A 25,285-nucleotide genomic window follows, 5' to 3' on the forward strand; every position below is an offset into this window, starting at 1 on the left:
GAGAGGGGAAGGCCGGGGGGGGGGGGGGCACGTTGAGAGGGGCACGTTGAGAGGGGAAGGCGGGGCGGGGGGGGGGCACGTTGAGAGGGGAAGGCGGGGAGTGGGGACACGTTGAGAGGGGAAGGCGGGGAGTGGGGACGGCGGGGAGTGGGGACACGTTGAGAGGGGAAGGCCGGGGGGGGGGGGCACGTTGAGAGGGGAAGGCCAGGGGGGGGGCACGTTGACAGGGGAAGGCCGGGGGGGCATGTTGAGAGGGGAAGGCGGGGGGGGGCACGTTGAGAGGGGAAGGCGGGGGGGGGGCACGTTGAGAGGTGAAGGCGGGGGGAGGCACGTTGAGAGGGGAAGGCGGGGTGGGGGGGGCACGGCGGGGGGGGGCACGTTGAATGGGGAACGCGGGGGGGGGGCACGTTGAGAGCTGAAGGCGGGGGGGGCGAACGTTGGGAGGGGAAGGCGGGGGGACGCACGGGGAGAGGGGAATGCTTGGTGCGGGCGCACGGGGAGAGGGGAATGTGGGGGGAGGCACGGGGAGAGGGGAATGTGGGGGGAGGCACGGGGAGAGGGGAATGTGGGGGAGGCACGGGGAGAGGGGAAAGTGGGGGGAGGCACGGGGAGAGGGGAAAGTGGGGGGAGGGACAGGGAGATGGGAATGTGGGGACACACACTGGGGAGGGGCATGTGGGGACACACGGGGGAGGGGCATGTGGGGACACACACGGGGGAGGGGCATGTGGGGGGCCGCACGGGGAGAGGGGCATGTGGGGGGCCGCACGGGGAGAGGGGCATGTGGGTGGCTGCACGGGGAGAGGGGCATGTGGGGGGCTGCACGGGGAGAGGGGCATGTGGGGGGCCGCACGGGGAGAGGGGCATGTGGGGGGGCCGCAAGGGGAGAGGGGCATGTGGGTGGCTGCACGGGGAGAGGGGCATGTGGGGGGCCGCACGGGGAGAGGGGAATGTGGGGAGACTCACGGGGAGGGGAATGTGGGGGAGGCACGGGGAGAGGGGAATGTGGGGGGAGGCACGGGGAGAGGGGAATGTGGGGGGTGGCATGGGGAGAGGGGCATGTGGGGGGACGCACGGGGAGAGGGGAACGTGGGGGGACGCACGGGGAGAGGGGAACATGGGGGGACGCACGGGGAGAGGGGAACGTGGGGGGGACGCACGGGGAGAGGGGAACGTGGGGGGGACGCACGGGGAGAGGGGAACGTGGTGGGGAGGCACGGGGAGAGGGGAATGTGGGGAGGCACGGGGAGAGGGGCATGTGGGGAGGCACGGGGAGGCACGGGGAGAGGGGCATGTGGGGGGACGCACGGGGGAGAGGGGAATGTGGGGGGACGCACGGGGAGAGGGGAATGTGGGGGAGGCACGGGGAGAGGGCATGTGGGGGGACGCACGGGGAGAGGGGCATGTGGGGGGACGCACGGGGAGAGGGGCATGTGGGGGGACGCACGGGGAGAGGGCATGTGGGGGGACGCACGGGGAGAGGGGAATGTGGGGGAGGCACGGGGAGAGGGGAATGTGGGGGGACGCACAGGGAGAGGGGAATGTGGGGGGACGCATGAGTAGAGGGGAATGTGGGGGGACGCATGAGTAGAGAGGAATGTGGGGGGACGCACGGGGAGAGGGGAACGTGGGGGGGACGCACGGGGAGAGGGGAACGTGGTGGGGAGGTACGGGGAGAGGGGAATGTGGGGAGGCACGGGGAGAGGGGAATGTGGGGACACACACAGGGAGAGGGGCATGTGGGGGGACGCACGGGGAGAGGGGAATGTGGGGGACGCACGGGGAGAGGGGAATGTGTGGGGATGCACGGGGAGAGGGTCATGTGTGGGGACGCACGGGGAGAGGGGCATGTGTGGGGACGCACGGGGAGAGGGGCATGTGTGGGGACGCACGGGGAGAGGGGCATGTGTGGGGACGCACGGGGAGAGGAGGCATGTGGGGGGACGCACGGGGAGAGGGCAATGTGGGGGGAGGCACGGGGAGAGGGGAATGTGGGGGGAGGCACGGGGAGAGGGGCATGTGGGGGGACGCACAGGGAGAGGGGCATGTGGGGGGAGGCATGGGGAGAGGGGAATGTGGGGGGAGGCACAGGGAGAGGGGAATGTGGGGGGACGCATGAGTAGAGGGGAATGTGGGGGGACGCATGAGTAGAGAGGAATGTGGGGGGACGCACGGGGAGAGGGGAATGTGGGGGGACGCATGGGTAGAGAGGAATGTGGGGGGACGCACGGGGAGAGGGGAATGTGGGGGGACGCACAGGGAGAGGGGAATGTGGGGGGACGCATGGGTAGAGAGGAATACACCAATCGGTGCATTTCAATGTGAGGTAGATAATGAGATTCTGTTCCCGCGAAACTAATGGCAGAGCAGCAAATCTGGCACAAGACTATAAGACAGAGGATCAGAAGTAAATCATTCGGCCCATCGCATCTGCTCCACCACATCTGCTCCACCATTCAATGAGGATGATGTGATAATTCTCAACTCCACTTTCCTGTCTTATCCCCATAACCCTTGATTCCCTTTCTGATTAAAAATATACTTAACCGCCCAGCCTGAACACCTCTCTGCGGTAAAGCATTCCACTGATTCGCTACCCTCTGAGAAAAGATATTCCTCTTAATCCCTGGACGACCTCTTTTTTTTTTTAATGGAGATCATACCCTCTCAGACTCTCCCACAAGGAGAAAAAAGCCTCTCCGCATCTACCCTGTCAAGCCCCCTGAGAATCCTACATGTCTCAATAAGGTCATAGAATCGCTACAGTGCAGAAGGAGGCCATTCGGCCCATCAGGTCTGCGCAGCAGCTCTGAAAGAACACCCTACCCATGCCCACACCCTGCCTGATCTCCATAACCCCACCCAACCTTTGGACACGAAGGGTCAATTTATCATGGCCAATCCAACTAACCTGCACATCTTTGGACTGTCGGAGGAAACCGGAGCACCTGGAGGAAACCCACCTAGACACGGGGAGAAAGTTCAGACTCCACCCAGCTACCCACCCAAGGCTGGAATTGAACCCAGGTCCCTGGAGCCGTGAGGCAGCAGTGCTAACTATTGTCATCGCCTCTCAAACTTCGAAACTCCAATGAGTACAGGCCCAACCTACTCGACCTCTCCTTATGGAAAAATCCCTCCATACCCGGGATCAACCTCGTAAACCCTGAACCCTCTTGACTGAAATTGCTGTCCTGTCCATGTGTAAAATAGCAGCAAAACCCCATGAGCCCAAAATCTCAGCCAACAGAAGAATAGATGTTCTAATGTGTAACAGTAATAAATGATGTACATGGAGATAAGGATGAATATTTAGATCAGCCATATTCAAAATTCCCAGCAAGTAGCCATGTAATAACTTAATTACCACGTTCACGTCAGTCCCTTAAACTATTGTGTGTGTATGGCCTCTCAAAACAAAATTTAAACGGGCCATGCACTTCGACAAGACAATGGAGAAGGTTGGGAGAACGACCAACCCAGCTGAAGGGAGAGATTTCGAGGAGGTTTCCGATAGTTGGTGAAGGAGGCCAGGCAGGGAGAATTGGGAAGGAGCATATTGGCTGCAGATGGTCGAAGCTGGATGAGGAGAAATGTAGTGTGGAAGAGGCTGGAGGATATCACAGGAAGGATTGAGGGAGGCGCAGGAGGGAATTGAAAGTGAGCGTGAGAATTGTGGGCAGCTCAATGAGACTAATCTGTACAAGTCAGCATTCCTGATCGATATACGCAGGACAACCTATTATGTTTCTATGTGGAGAATTTCACAGGTGATTAACTTATACCCACACAAACAGTGAATCAATAAAATAGAAACCAGAATAGTAGAGACAGAGGAGTTAGAATGTAGACTTGGGCAAAGGAGCAATATCCATGTGGCAATTCTTATCTTGGCTAACCAGCCGTTTAAAAGGAATATTAAAGAATTTGTTTTTGTGAAATGTCGATGATTAATGTTTTGTATTTTGTTTTCCATTCTGTCATTTGAAAACCAAATGCTGAAGCGAATAAAATGCGATTCCAATATGTTTGAAATTGGACAATATTTGCTTCACAAACGAGAGTAAATAGAATGATCCAATTTGACTAATGAGTCTATTGCAAACATCTGGATATCTCTGTCTCCATTTCCATAAAGTTCCTCCAGTGAAGAATGAGGCCATTCAGTCCATCAAGCTTGCACCGATCCTGCAAAAGAGCACCCCACCTAGGCCCACTTCCCCGCCCCATCCTTGGGGCCCACCTAACCGCGTCTTTGGACTGTGGGACGAAACTGGAGCACCCGGAGGAAACCCACGCAGACACGGTTGGGGCGGGGGGGGGGGGGGGGGGGGGGGGGGGGGAAATGTGCAAACTCCATAGAGACAGTAACACAAAAGGCCAGAATTGAACTCGGGTCTCTGGAGTCGAGGCAGCTGTGCTAACCACTATGCTGCCCTGAATATATTATAATGTACAACTTAAAAAGACAGATGCCCCTTTATACCGAGTTTCCACACCTCTGAACACCCCACATGCTTCACAACCAATGAAGTGCTTTTGTAGTGCAGTGACCTGAGATCATTTGTGCGCAGTACGATGTGTCTGCAAACAAATCAAATTAAGACCAGATAATCTGTTTTTGTGGTGTTGGTCAGGGGACCAAACCGTCTCCACGCTCGAATATATATAGAAGTATTTTAATAACCTCACTTTCCTCAAATATAAATTGCTTGTTTTATTTAAGTATAAGATAATCTGATGCCCTTTTGTAAAATTATACCCCTTTTCCTACTTTGAATTAACCACAGTTACTTGTAATGGGGAATTAATAGGATTATTTGATTATATAAGTGGCCCCATTGACGATTATCAACTTCTAGGCTTGGCGAGCATCATTATTCTGTCATTCATCACTTTGCTGTCAATTGGTAAGTCTAATCCATAATTTTCTATCTCTGAAGAGTAGCTGAAGGTAATTGTGGGACGTAATTGCGATGTTGGATTTGATCCCAACAGATTGAAAGCAGGAATCTGAAACCGTGCTGGAGTTTTATTTTCTTCAAAAACGAATCCTGATTGTGAAGGAGAGCATGAAAGATAGTTGAATTTGGAAGTCAGACTCCGGGGCCGGGCCCGGAGAATCCCCACAACCGGGCCACACCGCCCCGATGTCGGCACGCGAATCTCCGCGGAGCGGAGAATCGGCGGCATTGGCGTCAGAGCGTTTGGCGCGGCGCTGGTTGCGGGCCGCTGTACGTGGCTGATCCGCCGATTCTCCAGCCCAGGATGGGCCGAGCGGCCGCTCTAAAAAGGCAGAGTCCCGCCGACGCCGTCCACGCATTGTCGCAGCCGGCGTGAACTCTGCGCGCAGGATCGGGGGGGAGGAGCTGACCCTGGGGGGGGGGGCCTCCGATGGGGCCTGGCCCGTGATCGGAGCCCACCGTTTGGCGGGCCGGCCTCTCGCTCCCCGGGCTTATTTTCTTCCGCGCCGGCCCCTGAACTCCCTCGCCATGTTGCATCGGGGCTGGCGTGTTGAGGGAGGCCACCGCGCATGCGTGGGTTGGCGCCAGCGCCACTGCGCCTGCGTGGATCCCACGGCGCACAGTTCGCACTGGGATGGTAGGCTGGAGCGGCGTGGAGCTGTAGGGGCCAGAATCAGTACTCCCAGTGACCCGTTCACGCCGCCGTGAAACGCGACGGCGTTTCCGATGGCGTGGACACTGTCGCCGAATGGAGAATCCCGCCCGATATCTTTACATTCACTGGACCCTTATGGACTTTCTGTACAATTTTTTAATTCTCTCATGGGATGTGGGCGTCGCTGGGCCTGCATTTGTTGCCCATCCCTAATTGACCTTGAACTGAAGGGTTTGGCGAGCCACTTCAGAAGGCAGCTAAGAGTCAACCATGTCGCTGTGGGTCTGGAGTCACATGTAGGCCAGGCCAGATAAGGATGGCAGATTTCCTTCCTTAAAGGGCGCTGGTACCAGCCTCCCCAAACAGGCGCCGGAATGTGGCGACTAGGGATTTTTCACTGACTTCATTTGAAGCCTACTTGTGACGATAAGCGATTTTCATGGTGAACTCGATGGTTTTCTTTTACAAGAATCGACAAGGGTTTCATGGTCACCGCTACTGAGAATAGCTTTTAATTCTGGATTTCATTAATTGAATGTAAATTCCACCAGTTGCCATGGTGAGATTTGTCCCTATGTCCACAGAGTATTAACCTGGGTCTCTGCATTCCTAGTCTAGTGACAGTGACTTCACTTAATGTGTAATTCTTTTAAGCATTGTATCACTATTTTGCCTCTACGTATACTGACATGATTAATACCAAATAATTTGAAGTGTGGGTTGTAGCCTTATCTACATTAGTAAACTATTAAAGTCATGTCACCGTTAATCCTCCTCCTGGAATGTAAGGGGTTTCAGTTCGACCATTAGAAGAGAAGATTGTTGTATGAAGTCCGTAAAATATAATTGACACACGGTACTTTGGTAGTCTTCCACCTGTGCTTGGCGCACACGGGTTAACTTTATGGTATGAAATTGCCTGCAGTGGAATTGATCTGTAATAGGTTGTCATGCCAGTCTTGTCAATGGCAGCAGAGGTAAGTGAGAGTGCCTAATTTTGTGTATTGCTAAATCGGAAGACATAATTAAAATGTTGATTCGTGACTAACTCCCTCCCTCATAGCTGGAGAGATATTTTGTAAACCTACACGTGGACATTTATGTTGTGGCCAATAAAGTGCCTTTATTCTTCGGCAGCAACACCACCTCCAAAACAATCCCAGGGAAAACCTCTTATTCCCTGCCTCAATTGGTCAGCAGTGGTAACACAAGCAACTTTGAGATTAGGATCTGGGGCGAGATTCTCCGACCCCAGGCCGGGTCGGAGAATCGCCGGGAGCTGGCGTGAATCCTGCCCCCACCGTGTCCCGAAGTCTCCGCCACCAGAGATTCAGCAGGATCGGGAATCGCGCCGCGCTGGTCGGCCGGGGCGGGAATCGCACCGCACCGGTCGGCGGGCCCACCCCCGCTGATTCTCCGTCCCGTGATGGGCCGAAGTCCCGCTGCTGGAATGCCTGTCCCGCCAGCGTGGATTAAACCACCTTTTGAACGGCGGGACAAGGCGGCGTGGGCAGGCTCAGGGGTCCTGGGGGGGGCGCGGGGCGATCTGGCCACGGGGGGTGCCCCCATGGTGGCCTGGCCCGCGATCGTGGTCCACCGATCCACGGGCGGACCTGTGCCGTGGGGGCGCTCTTTTTCTTGCACCTTCGCCATTGTCTTCACTATGGCAGAAGCGGAAGAGACCCCCTCCCCTGCGCATGCGCGGGGATGACGTCAGCAGCCGCTGCGCTCCCGCGCTTGCGCCGACCCGCGTCGCCAGGTGAAGACCTTTCGGCCTCGGCTGGCGTGGCGCCAAAGGCCTTTCCCGCCAGCCGGTGGAGCGGAAACCGCTCCAGCGCGGGCCTAGCCCCTCAAGGTGAGGGCTTGGCCCCTAAAGGTGCGGAGACTTCCGCACCTTTTGGGGCGGCCCGACGCCTGAGTGGTTCCCGCCACTCCACATCCCCCCCCCCCCCCCCCCCGCCCTGCCGGGTAGGAGAGAATCCCGCCCCTGATCTGTTCCAGAAGGGTGGTAACAGGATGGATGCGGAAAGGATTTTTCTTCCTCTTGTGGAAGAATCTTGATGTGGAGGTCACTGTTGAAAAATAAGGGGTTGCCCATTTAAGACCGAGGTGAGGAGAAACATTTTCGCCAGCGATGTGAATCCTTGGAGCTCTCTGCCTCAATAAGTGAATCCTTGGAGCTCTCTTTGGAAGCAGAGTCTTTGAATATTTCTTTTTAACATTTAGAGTACCCAATTAATTTTTTCCAATTCAGGGGCAATTTAGCGTGGCCAATCCACCTACCCTGCACATCTTTGGGTTGTGGGGGTGAGACCGGGATCGAACCCGAGTCCTCGGCGCCATGAGGCAGCAGTGCTAACCACTGCGCCATTCTGCTGCCCTTTGAATATTTTTAAGGCAGGGGTAGATCGCTTCCACCCTTTCCTCAACAAAAATCTAATTGGGGGTAGGCAGGAATGTGGAGCTGAGGTTCAAATCCGATCAGCCATCATCGTATTCAGTGGCTGAGCAGAGTCTGATCCTGGTTCGTGCGTTCACATGAAAGTCAAGTCCAAGCTGACTCCAGAGACTTCCCACCCAGGCTGGCACTCCCATTGCAGCACCAAGGGAGTGATTCACTGTGGGATGAGTTGCTTTTTGGATGAGATGTTACAATATCATTCAGCCATGTTTTTCTGGAGCCTGCTGTGTGCAAGTTGGCAGCTTCTTATCCTGCATTCCAATCGTGACGCCACTTCAAAAAAATAAAGTACTATTGGCTGAAAAGCATTTCTTGACAGGATGTCTTGAGAATGTGAACAGCTCTGGGGGTAGCAATGCGCCCTAAGAGAGTGAGAGAGCCAATGAGGTCAGGAGCTGCCACTGGTGACTGTGCTGTGATCTGGAGGGGCCATTGAACCCTGCTGTACAGACTGACTGCACTTCGACCCTGCATATCTCATTGCCAAACTGATTGGCGAATTGATCGCTTCACTCCTCCGGTTGGATTGCACTAACATCTGTTTATCATGGAACCTCCACATTTCCAATCATTTCCCAGATTAATTTCAGGGGTACAGAAAGGCTTTGTTGCGAGACTTTTTGAGGTCCCGCAATGTTCACCTCTGGGTGACTAAGCCCACCCGATGGTGTATTTGAACAAAAGCGATGCACTGCAGATGCTGGAACCCTGAAATGAAAACAGAAAATGTTGGAAGTACTCATCAGGTCTGGTAGCAGCTGTGGAGAGAGATGTTTCTGCATCTGTGTGAGCCTTCTCCAGAACTGAAGAGGGTTAGAAATGTAATGAATTTCATAGCTGGAGAGGGGGGTGGGGCAGAATGGAAAGTCAGTGATAGGACGGAGCGAAGGAGAAATTAACAAAGATGTCCTGGACATGAGACAAAGGGGCTGTTAATAGTGCCATTCGCCTGAAGAGTGTTAATAGAAGCAAATCTAGTCGTAAATTGCAGGTGGATTGGGGCTGATGAAATTCATGTGCTCTATGTAGGCCCTTTGATGGTGGGAGTAAATCATGTGTGAATAATCTTTGCACTCCCGTCCCCTTTGTCTCGTTTGAATTAGAACCAAGCCCTCGTCAAATTCCCAAATTTGACTTTCCCCACACAAATTCCAAACTGGTGTGACAACTTGCTGTGGAAAAAAAATCTATTGGAAATTTTATTTTATTTTCGTCTAAGTGTTTAAATCAAATTAATTGGATCTGTGTTAGCCAGGGCAGGAGTTCAGAAATCTGTTCAGGCTGTTTTAGATTATATGTACGCTGCCAAACATTTGGGAAAAACAACCAAACATCAATCCAAACTAATTATTAAATCAGCCATTTTCCTTTCAAAGTAGAGCTTCTTTCAGCAAAGGGCCTCTAACATATCTGTTTCCTCATTTGGTCTCCCATGGTTGCCATTTGAAGAAGAAGCCATGGGTAAGATGGCATAGAATTGCAAGCAATGTATAACATGGTAATAGACCATGGGGCCCAAGAGATCCATGCTAGCGTTCATGCTCCTCAGGCCCGCCCTACATTACCTAACCCCATTACAATATCCTCCAATTCCTTTTTGATCTTGTCTAGCTTCACCTAAAGTGGATCTATGCTGTTGCAAAGATGCACTTTCAAAGACTTCATTAGTGAACGCAGAAGGTATTCATTAATAATAATTGTACAGCAGCCGCAGTGACGTCGCCATAGTCCCAGATGACCAGAGGCTACTTTCTCCTTTGAAGGGGAGAGTTGACTGGTGGTGATTTAACCTGAGGACAAATGTCTCTGCCCAGGAGTCTCTCTCACCATGGGTTGGTTCCTCACAAATCCTGATTGGTCACCCAGGCCAGGTGACCATTAGTCTGAGATGTGCCCTTTAAAGGGATAATCACGACAGCCATCCACTTCAACTTCTCCTTACGATCGAGTTCCATCTTCAAACGGCACTTTGGACAACGATGTTTCTCCTGAATTTCTTTAAATCTTTTAGTTATGGCGCCTGGTTTTGGGCCCGAGAGAAAAGCTTCAGCCTGATCACTCTTCCCTGCTCCCTGACCGATAGCAACATCTTGGTTCTGGTCTTGCTTTTTTTTTTGTACCTTCTTCAGAGCCTTCCGGTTTTCTTTTCTTCAGAGCACTTTTTGTGAAAAATTAAGACTCCTAATTTTGGGCAACAGCAAGGCTGAAGCGAGTGGGTGAGGTTGCAACGTGCAGGTGTAGCTAATATACAATGCCAATCTTCGACTTGAGAACTTGAGATTTCCCATTGTAATCACCCCAGGCTGCCGGGAAACCGTGGGCATGAGGGGGTTGCTGGCGGGAAAAGTGAATCTCAATGCTGGAAAATTCCGGCCTCGATCTGGAGTGCAAGAAGCAGATTAAACAGCGACTATTAAAAAAGCAAGTAGATAAATGTGTGAAGGGGAAAAGGACTGTGGGGATGAGTAGGGGAACACGACTAATTCGACAACTTTTTCAACGAGCCAGTGCCAGCACAATGGCCTCCTCTTGTGCTGAATCATTACGTGTTCTGCAAAGTGCTCAAATCTGAGCACAAATAGAATGGCTCTCAAGGGAATATTCCAGGTTTTTTTCAGATGGCAGTGTTCCTCTGTTCTCCTCATTAGGCCCTGTTCTTTTGGTAAGAAGTGGAAGGAGATTGAAAATCAGATAGTGTTGAGGGAAATCACGAATAGCATCTACCCTCTACCTTGGGACGAAATGTGCAAGACCGGTTACAGCTTTACAGCGTTATACGTTTATTTAATTTTATTTGGCTAAGTATTGAAGTCACCGTCCCTTTGCCGGCCCTTGAGCGGTTTCACCTTCCTAAGGCAATTTCTAATGGCCCGATCAGCCACTTAAACACAGCTTTTCTATTTGGAGAGAGGAAGAAGTGCAGAAGGCTGCACTCCTCATTCACCATGCGCCCCCCCCCCCCCCCCCCCCACCACCACCACCACCACCACCTTTCCTCCAGAAACATTGGAATCGTGGGCATTGAATCAGCCAGCATCAATATTTTAGACTTTCCAAAAGCTCTTGGGGAACAGTACTTCCCCCCCCCCCCCCCCCGCCCCCCTCCCTCCTAAGACTTCTTATTGTCTGGCCAAGGTCCAAGAACCAGTAACAGAAAGAACTTTCATTTCTACAGCACCTTTCATGACCTCTGAATGTCCCACAGAGCACTTAAGCATGCTCCAAGTACTTTTGAAGTGTAATTTCGAGGAATTAATGGCCGGCTTGTGCACAGCAAGCTCCCACAAAGAGCAATTGGGTCATGACCAGCTAATAGGAAATAGGAAGATAGAGCAGCTAAACACGTGGCTTAAACAGCTGGTGTAGGAGCGAGGGTTTCCGTTATTTGGACCACTGGGAGCTCTTCCGGGGCAGGTGTGACCTATATAAGAAGGATGGGTTGCATCTAAACTGGAGAGGCATAAATATCCTGGCTGCGAGGTTTGCTAGTGTCACACGGGAGGGTTTAAACGAGTATGGCAGGGGGGTGGGCACGGGAGCAATAGGTCAGAAGGTGAGAGCATTGAGGGAGAACTAGGAAATAGGGACAGTGGGGCTCTGAGGCACCACTGTCTTCAGGGCCTGATGGCCTGAAGTGCATATGTTTTAATGCAAGAAGTATTACGGGTAAGGCAGATGATCTTAGAGCTTGGATGAGTACTTGGAACTATGATGTTGTTGCCATTACAGAGACCTGGTTGAGGGAAGGGCAGGATTGGCAGCTAAACGTTCCAGGATTTAGATGTTTCAGGTGGGATAGAGGGGGATGTAAAAGGGGTGGCGGAGTTGCGCTACTGGTTAGGGAGAATATCACAGCTGTACTGCGGGAGGACACCTCAGAGGGCAGTGAGGCTATATGGGTAGAGATCAGGAATAGGAAGGGTGCAGTCACAATGTTGGGGGTTTACTACAGGCCTCCCAACAGCCAGCGGGAGATAGAGGAGCAGATAGGTAGACAGATTTTGGAAAAGAGTAAAAACAACAGGGTTGTGGTGATGGGAGACTTCAACTTCCCCAATATTGACTGGGACTCACTTAGTGCCAGGGGCTTAGACGGGGCAGAGTTTGTAAGGAGCATCCAGGAGGGCTTCTTAAAACAATATGTAGACAGTCCAACTAGGGAAGGGGCGGTACTGGACCTGGTATTGGGGAATGAGCCCGGCCAGGTGGTAGAAGTTTCAGTAGGGGAGCATTTCGGGAACAGAGACCACAATTCAGTAAGTTTTAAAGTGCTGGTGGACAAGGATAAGAGTGGTCTGAGGATGAATGTGCTAAATTGGGGGAAGGCTAATTATAACAATATTAGGCGGGAACTGAAGAACATAGATTGGGGGCGGATGTTTGAGGGCAAATCAACATCTGACATGTGGGAGGCTTTCAAGTGTCAGTTGAAAGGAATACAGGACCGGCATGTTCCTGTGAGGAAGAAGGATAAATACGGCAATTTTCGGGAACCTTGGATAAAGAGAGATATTGTAGGCCTCGTCAAAAAGAAAAAGGAGGCATTTGTCAGGGCTAAAAGGCTGGGAACAGACTAAGCCTGTGTGGAATATAAGGAAAGTAGGAAGGAACTTAAGCAAAGAGTCAGGAGGGCTAGAAGGGGTCACGAAAAGTCATTGGCAAATAGGGTTAAGGAAAATCCCAAGGCTTTTTTCACGTACATAAAAAGCAAGAGGGTAGCCAGGGAAAGGGTTGGCCCACTGAAGGATAGGCAAGGGAATCTGTGTGTGGAGCCAGAGGAAATGAGCGAGGTACTAAATGAATACTTTGCATCAGTATTCACCAAAGAGAAGAAATTGGTAGATGTTGAGTCTGGAGAAGGATGTGTAGATAGCCTGGGTCACATTGAGATCCAAAAAGACGAGGTGTTGGGTGTCTTAAAAAATATTAAGGTAGATAAGTCCCCAGGGCCTGATGGGATCTACCCCAGAATACTGAAGGAGGCTGGAGAGGAAATTGCTGAGGCCTTGACAGAAATCTTTGGATCCTCACTGTCTTCAGGTGATGTCCCGGAGGACTGGAGAATAGCCAATGTTGTTCCTCTGTTTAAGAAGGGTAGCAAGGATAATCCAGGGAACTACAGGCTGGTGAGCCTTACTTCAGTGGTAGGGAAATTACTGGAGAGAATTCTTCGAGACAGGATCTACTCCCATTTGGAAGCAAATGGACGTATTAGTGAGAGGCAGCATGGTTTTGTAAAGGGGAGGTCGTGTCTCGCTAACTTGATAGAGTTTTTCGAGGAGGTCATAAAGATGATTGATGCAGGTAGGGCAGTGGATGTTGTCTATATGGACTTCAGTAAGGCCTTTGACAAGGTCCCTCATGGTAGACTAGTACAAAAGGTGAAGTCACACGGGATCAGGGGTGAGCTGGCAAGGTGGATACAGAACTTGCTAGGTCATAGAAGGCAGCGAGTAGCAATGGAAGGATGCTTTTCGAATTGAAGGGCTGTGACCAGTGGTGTTCCACAGGGATCAGTGCTGGGACCTTTGCTGTTTGTAGTATATATAAATGATTTGGAGGAAAATGTAACTGGTCTGATTAGTAAGTTTGCAGACGACACAAAGGTTGGTGGAATTGCGGATAGCGATGAGGACTGTCAGAAGATACAGCAGGATTTAGATTGATGGAGACTTGGGCGGAGAGATGGCAGATGGAGTTTAATCCAGACAAATGTGAGGTAATGCATTTTGGAAGGTCTAATGCAGGTAGGGAATATAAAGTGAATTGTAGAACTCTCAAGAGTATTGAAAGTCAAAGAGATCTAGGAGTACAGGTCCACAGGTCACTGAAAGGGGCAACACAGGTGGAGAAGGTAGTCAAGAAGGCATACGGCATACTTGCCTTCATTGGCCGGGGCATTGAGTATAAGAATTGGCAAGTCATGTTGCAGCTGTATAGAACCTTAGTTAGGCCACACTTGGAGTGTAGTGTTCAATTCTGGTCGCCACACTACCAGAAGGATGTGGAGGCTTTAGAGAGGGTGCAGAAGAGATTTACCAGAATGTTGCCTGGAATGGAGGGCATTAGCTATGAGGAGCGGTTGAATAAACTCTGTTTGTTCTCACTGGAACGACGGAGGTTGAGGGGCGACCTGATAGAGGTCTACAAAATTATGAGGGGCATAGACAGAGTGGATAGTCAGAAGCTTTTCCCTGGGGTAGAGGGGTCAATTACTAGGGGGCATAGGTTTAAGGTGAGAGGGGCAAGGTTTAGAGTAGATGTAAGAGGCAAGTTTTTTTACACCGAGGGTAGTGGGTGCCTGGAACTCGCTACTGGAGGAGGTGGTGGAAGCAGGGACGATAGTGACATTTAAGGGGCATCTTGACAAATACATGAATAGGATGGGAATAGAGGGATACGGACCCAGGAAGTGTAGAAGATTGTAGTTTAGTCGGGCAGCATGGTCGGCATGGGCTTGGAGGGCCGAAGGGCCTGTTCCTGTGCTGTACATTTCTTTGATCTTTGTTCTAATCTGATTTAGCAATGCCTATCATTTGGCACCTCACCTCAGTTCAATGTCTCATTTTTGATTGCTCAGTTACAGCTCTGGGAGTGACGGCCTGGACTTTCTATTCCAAGTCTCTGGCCTGGGACTTGAACCCAGAACCTTGTGATGCAGCAGCAAGCGCGCTGCCAACTGAACCACCGTTGACACCAGTGCAGGTTAGGTGGAACGTTTCCTGACAAACGGCAGCGAGAAAAGACTGCAGCTTAATTTTTCTGTTTTACTTTTGATATCACACCGAAATAGTAACTGGCTGGAGTTAATAGAGGAAGGGAAAGGGTCACTGGGGAGACAGTCTATGTTCTAAATAGCCTACATACAATGCATTTCAAATGCCAAAACACTTATAATTTTGCCTTGTACTAAAACATGGTTCTGTTTTGATACTGTTTTATTTTGTGGCTATTTTCTATCATGCTGCCACTCTTGTACTTTGTAGACTCATTTTCACTGAAAGATTTGGCTTGCTGATCAGATAAGCAGCTTCCTGTTTTGCTCGTTGTAGCCACAGTCAGGATTAGCAACAAAGCCTTGTTCACGTTTGAATTCTTTTGATATTGATACCTACAGACACCACACCTTTTCAATATTAACATTTGTTAATGTGGTTTCAGAACTGTAACGTTTAATTTTGATTCTGCATTCACTCTTCAATTTGTGATTCGCACCTGAAAAGAGATCAAACATTTTTTTACTGATTTTTAAAAAAAATATAAATGGGCTGCTCGTGCTATTCTAGGCCTTGCCCCAGAGGGTGGGCATGTGACCTGTTACTCTTAACTCGGCTAACGCTGTTCTTTCAGTGAAGAAAGAAGTGCAGGGGCCGGTTTAGCACAGTCGGCTAAATAGCTGGCTTGTGAAGCCGACCAAGGCCAGCAGCGTATGTTCAAGGGGCTGGTTTAGCACAGGGCTAAATCGCTGGCTTTGAAAGCAGACCAAGGCAGGCCAGCACGGTTCAATTCCCGTACCAGCCTCCCCGAACAGGCGCCGGAATGTGGCGACTAGGGGCTTTTCACAGTAACTTCATTTGAAGCCTACTTGGGACAATAAGCGATTTTCACTTCATTTCAATTTTTCATGAAGGTTAACCATTGACCTATCCGGGGCTGTACTGATGTTTCCTGTCGGTGGGTGACAGGCTGGCACAGTTTACATTTTTATAATAGCGTAGATTGAAATGGAGTTTACAGCACAGAAATAGACCAATCAGACCGACTGGTCAGTGTTCTTCTCAAAGTAACGTTGCACGTTCTTCCTCTTCAAATAACAGGCTAATTCCATTTTTAATGTCCTGATTAAACCTGCCTCCATCACACTCTCCGGCAGTGCATTCCAAACCTTAACAATTAGTTGTGTGAAAACTTATTTTCTCATGTTGCCTTTGTTGCTTTTGCAATTATTAGAAAATATGTGCCCTCCCGTTCACGAGTGGGAATAGCTTCTCCCTCTCTACTCCGATCAGACTGCATTTGATTCTGGACATCTTTATCAATTCTCCCCTCTGCCTTCTCCAAGCAAACAGTCTTAATTTCTCCAATCTGTCTTCATAACTGAAGGTTGCCATCCCCGGAACCATTCTTATGAATCTTTTCTGCTCTCTCCGATGCCTTTACAACTTCCTAAAAGTGCGACACCCAGAACTGGACACATTACTCCAGTTTAGGCTGAACTAGCGTCTCCTACAAGTTCAATGTAACCTCCTTGATCTTGTACTCTGTACCCCTAGCAATACAGTCTAGAATACCTAATCCTTTCAAATTGTCTCTCCATGTTCTTCGTACCAAAATGAATCACTACACGTTTCTCTGCATGGAATTTCATCTGGTACCTGTCAACCCTGTCTACCAATTTGTCAATGTCCTTTTGAAGTTCTGAGCCATCCTCCTCAATAGTCACAATTCTCCCAAGTTTCGTATCATCTGCAAATTTTGAAATTGTGCCCAGTACACCAAGGTTTATATATCAAAAAGCACGGGTCCCAACACTGACCCTCTGGGGAGCTCTACTACAGGCCTTCCTCTAGCCCAAAAAGCATCCACTCTAATAAAATAAAAATAATCTTTATTATTGTCACAAGTAGGCTTACATTAGCACTGCAATTAAGTTATTGTGAAAATCCCCTAGTTGCCACACTCCGGCGCCTGTTCAGGTACACTGAGGGAGAATTCGGAATGTCCAGGGCGCAATTCTCCCCTCTGGAGTCTAAGTGCCGACGTCGGAGCACGCTCCCAGCTCCCTATTCTCCCGCCCCCGTGGGGCTAGGAGTGGTGTCGCGTCATTTACGCGCGCCGGGCCTTGGCACCGCGTAAATGACGCGGCCAGCGCCGCGTAAATGACGTGGGCACCGATCGTGGGCCAGACCCCATTTGAGGCCCCCACCCTCCCCAGCATTCCGTGCTGTTCCAGCCGGCAGCGACCAGGTGTGGATGGCGCTAGCGGGAACCCGTCGTATTGGGCAGGTCGCTCGGCCCATCCGGGCCAGAGAATCGCCGCTCGCCCCGTTGCAAACGGCGACCGGCGATTCTCCCAGCGGCCAGCCGTGATTCTCACCACACCGGTTTGTGGGGTGGGAGAATCACATCGGGGCGCCCCGGCGATTCTCCCACCTGGCGTGGGGGGGGGGAGAGAATTCTGCCCCCTGTTCGGGTACACGGAGAATTCAGAATGTCCTGTTCGGGTACACGGAGGGAGAATTCAGAATGTCCAATTCACCTAACAAGCACGTCTTTCGGGACTTGTGGGAGGAAACCGGAGCACCCGGAGGAACCCCACGCAGACTCCGCACAGACAGTGACCCAAGCCGGGAATCGAACCTGGGACCCTGCTACTGTGAAGCAACGGTGCTAACCTGTGTGGGGGTGGGGGTGGGTGTGGAGGTGTCCTCCCACAGGTGGATTGGCCATGCTAAACTGCCCCTAAGTGTCCAAAGGGTTAGATGGGGTTGCGGGGATGGGGCGGGAGTGTGCGCCTAGGTAGGGTGCTCTTTCAGAGGGTCGATGGGCGCAATGGGCACCTCCTGCACCGCAGGGATTCTATGAAGTGGCACTAACGGAGTTTTGAAACTATTTTTGGTGCAATGAAACATTGTATATAACCTGGTTGTAAAAAGACATTGGGTGCAATTTAACTAATTTAACAAAGCCCAAACATTTTAAGCTGCATGTTTCCGGCGCTCGCAGCACTGAGAAGCACAACGCTGTCAAACGTCACTCTGGTTAGGTAGTGGGCCTCAGCGGGGAAAGCGAGGCCCAGGCTGCACATTGCCCTGTTTTCTGCACTGAGGACAGCCCCTCGCCGGAACTCCTCAGTGTAGCGAGAGATCAGGACACTATTTTTTAAATGGCGTTCTGATTTCTGGTGCCCCCGACACGACCTCTGACTCCCCCAACGCCCCCAAGCCCCAACTCGCTATGTGGGAGTCCTCAGCCCCCCTCCCAAATATCCGCAGTGGGCACCGCCCGGCCGATCGCCACCACGTGAAAAATGCCAGCTTGGCCGTGTCAACCTGATGCCCTGGCAGTGCCCCTTCCAGCTGGTAGTGCCAGGGCACCATCCTGCCCAAAGGACATGCAGCTGGGGCCTCTGATCCCTTGGGAGACCCCCCACTCATGCCGTTTCGTCTGGTTCCTGTTTGTGGAGACCAGTACTGAACGGCACTCGCCTGAAGTCTCCGAGGCGAAGGGGACAGATCCCAATGTTCGGTACACTGGTCTAACACTGGCTGTAACTGGATGCAGCTTAGATCGGAAAGATACTCCAGACCTTGAAGTTAGTTCAATCAGGTTTATTGAACTAATAGCACAGTTCTCTGTGAGTTCGACTCTCTGCTAACTTAAGTGTGGTTACTCTGTCTGACTGAACCAGACTAGCTCTTAGCCATGTGGTGGAGGTGTGAGATTGTAACAACACCCTTGACTGATTCTCTAGATGTTCATCAGTGGAAAGAGGCGGAGTGTGAGTGCCTTGTGTCTTTTATAGTCAGGTCCCACCCCTGAGTGTCCTGCCTGCTTATTGGTCATGTCCCGTTCTCGGTGTCCATTAGCTGCTTGTCTGTATATCATTGTGTGTGTGTCTGTATATCATTGTGTGTGTGTCTGTATATCATTGTGTGTGTGTCTGTATAGCCTGACACCCAACACCTCGCGTGCATCAGAAAACCGCATATTCCAGTGAGATTGGTGTTCGATCTCGAGAAGCGTTGCAAGCTGGGTAGATCCTGGGGGTGGTGTCTCCTGGCTTCTATTGGTCACATTGCACTGCTGTTGTCTGGGCACTGCAAGCCATTCCATCGCGCCCAATGAGTTCAATGGCACCACTAATTCGGGTCCAGCAAAGGTTAGAGTGTTTGAGGACATTGCATGACTGATGTACTTTTTACTCAGTTCATAGCCTTGTCCAGGCATTTTTTTACGGAAAAAATATGCACTTTAAATATTAACTCTCTTTCCCTCTCACAGATGCTGCCAAACGTGCTAATTTTTTGAACATCTTTTCTTAATGACTTTAAGGAATATCTGAGATGGACTTTAAGTCTAATTATGGTTTAATTGAAATAAGGCCTTGGGGCTCATTTACTGCCTTCTAGTTATTTTAAATGATTAGAGTCGATGGTTATTTCCAGCCATAGCTCACTGGGTAGCACTGTAAATGTCTGAGTCGGCAGGTTGCAGGTTCAAGCCCAATCCAATGATTTGAGCACAATCTAGGGTGACACGCAGTGCAGTCTGAAGGACTGCTGCATCGGAGGATGTGCTGCCTTTCGGGCACGGCATTGTCTTCAATGCTTTGGATGGATGCCAAAGGTCCCACGCTGCTATTTTGTAGAGTGGGGTAGGTTCTGCCGCGTTTACTGGCCAATATTTGGCTCTTAATAATTTAAAAACAGTTGATTGCATCATTTATTTGAATGTTGAAGATGGGGGTTTGCTGTGTGCAAATTGGTTGCCGTGTTTTACAGGAGTGACTTTGTTGGGTTATAAAGCACTTTGGATTATTCTGAGGCCTTGAAAGATGCTTTATAAATGCAAACTCATCCTTTTTTAAGGCGTCAACGCAATAGTTTTGCATGTCAGGACTGAGTTCACGTGCAGCATGCATAGATCAGCTGCAAGTTGTGTTCTCTCTATTTGATTTGTTCCTCTCTTTGTTGAGATATTCAAATTGAAAATGAGCTTGGTTTGTCATTAAAAGCCAACCAGTGGACATCAACCCATCGTGTCAGCTGCTGCGGCAGAACGATATACCGTTTCGGAAACAAAAATATGCTCTGGAAACATTGTTTTTTCAAAATAAATTTAGAGTACCAAATTCATTTTTTCCAATTAAGGGGCAATTTAGCGTGACCAATCCACCTACCCTGCCAGTCTTTGGGTTGTGGGGGTGAAACCCACGCAGACACGGGGAGAATGTGCAAACTCCACACGGACAGTGACCCAGAGCCGGGATTGAACCTGGGACCTCGGCGCTGTGAGATAGCAGTGCTAACCACTGTGCCACTCTGCTGCCCACCTGAAAACATTGTTAGCAGTTGATGCTTAGGCACATGCCTGGTGAAGTCTCTTGGTAAACGTACTGCAATTTATCTGCCTTGAAGCTGTCAAATGATTTTTTTCCACGATCGTCTTCCTCTGTCTTTGACGGATGTGCACAAAAACTTAATTGTGTTTGTTATTTTACAAAAACTTTTTTGCCCTAAATTGTTGTTTTCTTTCTTGTTCCAGCGGGTGCAAAGGCCTTTGTTTGTGACCAATGCGGAGCGCAGTTCTCTAAGGATGATGCCTTCGAAAGCCATCGTCAGACTCATACCGGTACTTCTATGAAACTTGAAATTTTACCCAAGAGTTAATGATTTTCTCCTCATTGTTGAATCCATCTTTTATTGAAGGAGCATGTCCCACGGGCAAAAGGCCAATCAGAGGACTTGAACTGAGCTGGTCATTCTGCAAGAGCAAAGGAGATATTGAGATAGGCGACCAAAAGCTTGGTCAGAGAGGTTGGTTTTAAGGAGCGTCTTCCCGAAAGAGAGTTGAGGTAGAGATGAGGTTTAGGGCGGGAGTGCCAGAGCCTAGGCTCTAGGCCACTAATAGTGGAACAGTGAAAATCAGGGGTGATGAGAGGCCAGTGTTGGAGGATTGAAGAGAAACCGGGGGGTCAGAGGACTGGAGGAAATTACAAGCAGTTGGGAAGGGTGACATCATGGAGGGGGTTTGAACATAAGAATGAGAATTTTAAAATGGAGGCATTATTGGACAATTTAAACATACTGATTTCATTCATAGCATCAGTACGATGAATTTTAGTCTGTATTGCACTGAGAGATCTTGCTTTAATTTCATTATTTTTTATTGAGGGTAGAGAAAAATACAAGGTGGGCTTGATAATCATTGTTCTTCGGTACAACACGAGTCCATCATTGCTGTTTGATCACAGCTCCGCGTTTGGATTTAGGCACAGGATTGCTTCCTGATTCAGGATTGGAGTTTCCAGTTTAGGTGGAGCAGCAGATTTCTGCTGGAACTTGTATACTGTCAGGTTTCTGCTACTTCACAATATCCCTGGCTGCTCCCACCTGCACCACACCGGGTCCCATGCTCGTTCTAGCTTCATTAATTGGATGGAAATATTTCCACATTCATTTGCTGCGGATTAAGCTAATTATGTTGTCAAAAATCCTGGTGAACCATGTACAATGGAAACACTAGGTCTAATACGGAGCAACCCCGGTGGACCATAAGACATTAACCTATATTACAATTAATGGTTGAAGGGAGATGAAATAAGTGTTCAAAAAATAATAGGTTTTGAGGGAAATGAGAGAAACTTTTTCCACGGAAAGTAGTAATTGGCAAAAGAACCGGAGAGGAGACGAGGACAATTTTTTTAATGCAACCCCCCCCCCCCCCCCCCTAAATTTGTAAACTATCAAAAAGGTTTGGGGATAACCTATGACTGCCATAATTTCAGTATAATTTTGGAAATATTCTGTACCAATAACACTTTCATAGCTTGCTTGATTCAAGAAGTAGTGTACTACCAATAGATAGTTTACAAGTCTACCTTTGATTTTACTGAAAAATATTCTTTGGACAGGCAACCCTCTTCCCCCTCCTTTCTGCTGAGAAAAACATTGAAATATTGAGTTACAAGTGCCTTGTTTGACTCCTGTTAACTGCCAGCAACTTATTTACATTGGCCAGGAGTGCGTGGGTCAGGGGATTAATGCTGCAAAATCATTCTGCAAAGGTCACCGCTCTTTGTGATGTTAACTCTTCTTCTCCTACCCAACCGCGGATAATGTCAGCTACTCCTTGGGCAGATGAGGCAGATGACCCTCTTCGTCTTCAAAAATAAAGCAAATGGGCTTCCGACCAACCAATGGGCAGCGCTGGAAATGTTACTTGTGCATCAACATTCTGGAATTGCCCCCCGCCCCCCCTTGCTAATTGCAGACAGAAATAGATTTGTGCAGATCATCATGAGCCAGCAGTTACATTGGCTAACTGGTGTCAAGTTCACAAACAGACTTGCAAGCACCGTCAACAAATAACAATGTGCAACATCTTCCAGCGTTCAGCTGCCAGCAGCTTGGGCTGCTGCTGATCACTGAGGTGGGCATTCTGTTTCCTATTCATTTCAACACGGTCACATTCTGCCATTTTTGTACACCGCTACGCCAACAACTTGCATTTTCATGCCTCCTTTCGAGGTCGTAGGAGATGCAAAGGCGCTTTGCAGGAGTGTCTGTCAATCAGAGTTTGGCATTGAGCCAGGTTAAAATGATATTAGGACAGATGACCGAAAACCTGGTCAGAGAGGTAGATTTTAAGGAAGGTCTTGAAGGAGGAGAGAGCTGGGAAGAATTATGGAGGGACTTCTTGAGGCTTGGGGCCCAGCCAGCTGATGGTACGGCCACCATTGTAAATCATTAATGAGCAAGAGGTCAAAATGAGACTAGTACAGAGATCTTGTGGGGTTGCCGGGCAGGAGGGATGGAAGGTCCAGGGAGGGGTGTGAAAATGAGGAGCAGAATTTTTTAATTGAGGTTTTTGTTTTATAAATTTAGAGTACCCAAGTCTTTTTTCCCCCTAATTAAGTGGCAATTTAGCGTGGCCAATCGACCTAACCTGCTCATCTTTGGGTTGTGGGAATGAGATCCACACAGACATGGGGAGAATGTGCAAACTCCACACGGACAAGGACCCGGGATCGAACCCGAGACCTCGGCACCGTGAGGCAGCAGCGCTAACCACTGCGCCACCGTGCCGCCTTCTCAAAATTGAGGCATTGCTAGATTAGTTTAGCAACTTCTTAAAGCTGTTCTCTTCCGTAAGATGCACTTCAGTTTGATGGATAGGGGAAAGAGAGGGAAAACATTACAAGAACTTTCAACGAGTGTGATGGGAGATGACTTCCATTTATCTGAAAGTTTCTGGAAAGAATGATTGAAGTGATTATTTGGGTTTCTCACTTTATTGCTGTCTGTGGAGCTGTGTATAAATTCTTCTGTGATTCTGTCTGGACTTTGGCCACTGGATGAGTTTCAATATATATATATATATAGTAACCACTGTACTAACCTATAAATAGTCTTCTTGACTAGTACATGTTTTGATTCCTTTATTGATGCGTTGTAATAGATAAAATACTGTAATTTAGTTGTACAATTGGTTGGGCTGTTTACAAAGGGGTGGAGAAAACACAACTTTAAATTGTTGTTGAATTCCAAGCAACACCTCCACTCCTCCCAGAATTCAGTTCATCCTCCGGTCAAAACGGATCGAAATGATGTTTTCTTCAACTGTTTGGTGTGTTTCTGTTGGTCATTGTTAAATGTATGAGGAAAGGCTGCAAGTGGCTCCTCTTCTGATGTTCTAGAATATTGAGATGTCTTTCCAATGGCTAAGCCACATGGCATCCACCAGCAAATACCGCATGTATCTGCTTTGCCGTTAGTGTGATGAGTCAACAAGATGAATGATAACTTGCAGTTATCTGATACCATCAATGACCTGAGAACATCTCAAGGAACTTACCAACCAGCGAAGCACTATTTGAAATGCAGCCATTGTTTTATTGTTGGAATCCAAGAGCCAAATTGCGCGCAGCAAGCGCCCAAAAGCAGCACTGTAATAATGACCAGGGATGAAATTCTCCGGTATCGGCGCGATGTCCGCCGACCGGTGCCCAAAACGGCGCAAATCAGTCGGGCATCGTGCCGCCCCAAAGGTGCGGAATCCTCCGCATCTTGGGGGGGCCGAGCCCCAACCTTAAGGGGCTAGGCCCGCGGCGGACTAATTTCCGCCCCTCCAGCTGGCCAGAAAAGGCCTTTGGTGCCCCGCCAGCTGGTGTGGAAATGACATCTCCGGACGGCGCATGTGCGCGAGCATTAGCAGCCGCTGACGGCATTCCCGCGCATGCGCTGTGGAGGGAGACTCTTCCGCCTCCGCCATGGTGGAGACCGTGGCGAAGGCGGAAGGAAAAGAGTGCCCCCACGGCACAGGCCCACCCGCGGATCGGTGGGCCCCGATCGCGGGCCAGGCCACCGTGGGGGCACCCCCTGGGGCCAGATCGCCCCGCGCCCCCCCCCCCAGGACCCCGGAGCCCGCCCGCGTCGCCTTGTCCCGCCGGTAAGGTAGGTGGTTTAATCCACGCCGGCGGGGCAGGCATTCCAGCAGCGGGACTTCGGCCCATCCGGGGCAGAGAATCGCGGGGGACGGGGCGCCAACCGGTGCGGCGCGATTCCCGCTTCCGCCGAATATCCGGTGCCGGAGAATTCGGCAATCGGCGGGGACGGGATTCACGCCAGCCCCCGGCAATTCTCCGACCTGGCGGGGGGTTCGGAGAATCTCGCCTCAGATATTTTTTTTTTCTTTTGGTGATGCTGGTTAATGGACAAATATTGGCCAGGATGCTGCAGGTAACTCTTGCTGCCGATACGGCCATGGATATTTTGCCTCCAAACTTGTAAACCTAAGAAAGAATTTTCTGGACCCACTGGCAATTTTGAAGGCACATCTACAAATGGCCACCAATATGGAAGAGGCTTCTGCTGCCAAAGAGAGTAGCTGGTTGAATGGATCATTGCAATGTGACAGTATTGGAATCATTCATAATGACACACACTAATAATGACACACACTATCCTCAGTTTATTTCTGAATGTTCCATCATGATTTGTGTATTCGAGAGTTGTGGTAAAGCTCGCAGGAAAAAAAAATCCAGACAACCTTTTTATTTTCTCCCCACAGCTTTTGAGTGAGTTTTGTTGGTGGAGAATTCTCCTCTTTCATTTTATATCCTTTGACCGAATGTCCAGTTGCTATTCCTGGGCCACGATGAGTCAACAGCTTTTTCCAAAATTATTCCACCGCTGTGACTTGATCGGGCCCCTGGCTCCTCAAGGCTGGTCTGTTTTTGTCTTGATGTGGCTTCAACTCGGGTGACCAGTGCTGCATAGGGTGTTGCTAAACTGCACAACTTCCATTTCAATTCAGCAAGAAAATCCAAGAAGATTTTTTGACCGTTCAGAGGACAGCAACACCAATACGAGGGAGCTAGCTCTTTGCACCTCTCCCTCGGAGCCCCATCTGGGACAGATAGTGGATGTGTAGGCTCCCTTGATGGCTGGGAGTGGGAAATATAGGCAACTGGGAGTGGTA

The 25,285-nt window shown here is 50.0% G+C and overlaps 1 protein-coding gene across 4 annotated transcripts in view; it reads left to right on the forward strand.

The window, feature by feature from the left end:
• Positions 1-25,285, forward strand: part of zbtb16a (zinc finger and BTB domain containing 16a) — a 280,798-nt gene that overhangs the window by 171,875 nt on the left and 83,638 nt on the right. For all 4 annotated transcript variants that reach the window (XM_072486482.1, XM_072486483.1, XM_072486480.1 and 1 more), the window contains exon 4: positions 20,348-20,434. In XM_072486482.1, coding sequence (XP_072342583.1) covers positions 20,348-20,434 — 87 coding nt within the window. The remainder of the gene's footprint in view (positions 1-20,347; positions 20,435-25,285) is intronic.

The sequence above is a fragment of the Scyliorhinus torazame genome, chromosome 21 (assembly GCF_047496885.1).
Source record: "Scyliorhinus torazame isolate Kashiwa2021f chromosome 21, sScyTor2.1, whole genome shotgun sequence".
In the NCBI taxonomy this organism is placed as follows: Eukaryota; Metazoa; Chordata; class Chondrichthyes; order Carcharhiniformes; family Scyliorhinidae; genus Scyliorhinus; species Scyliorhinus torazame.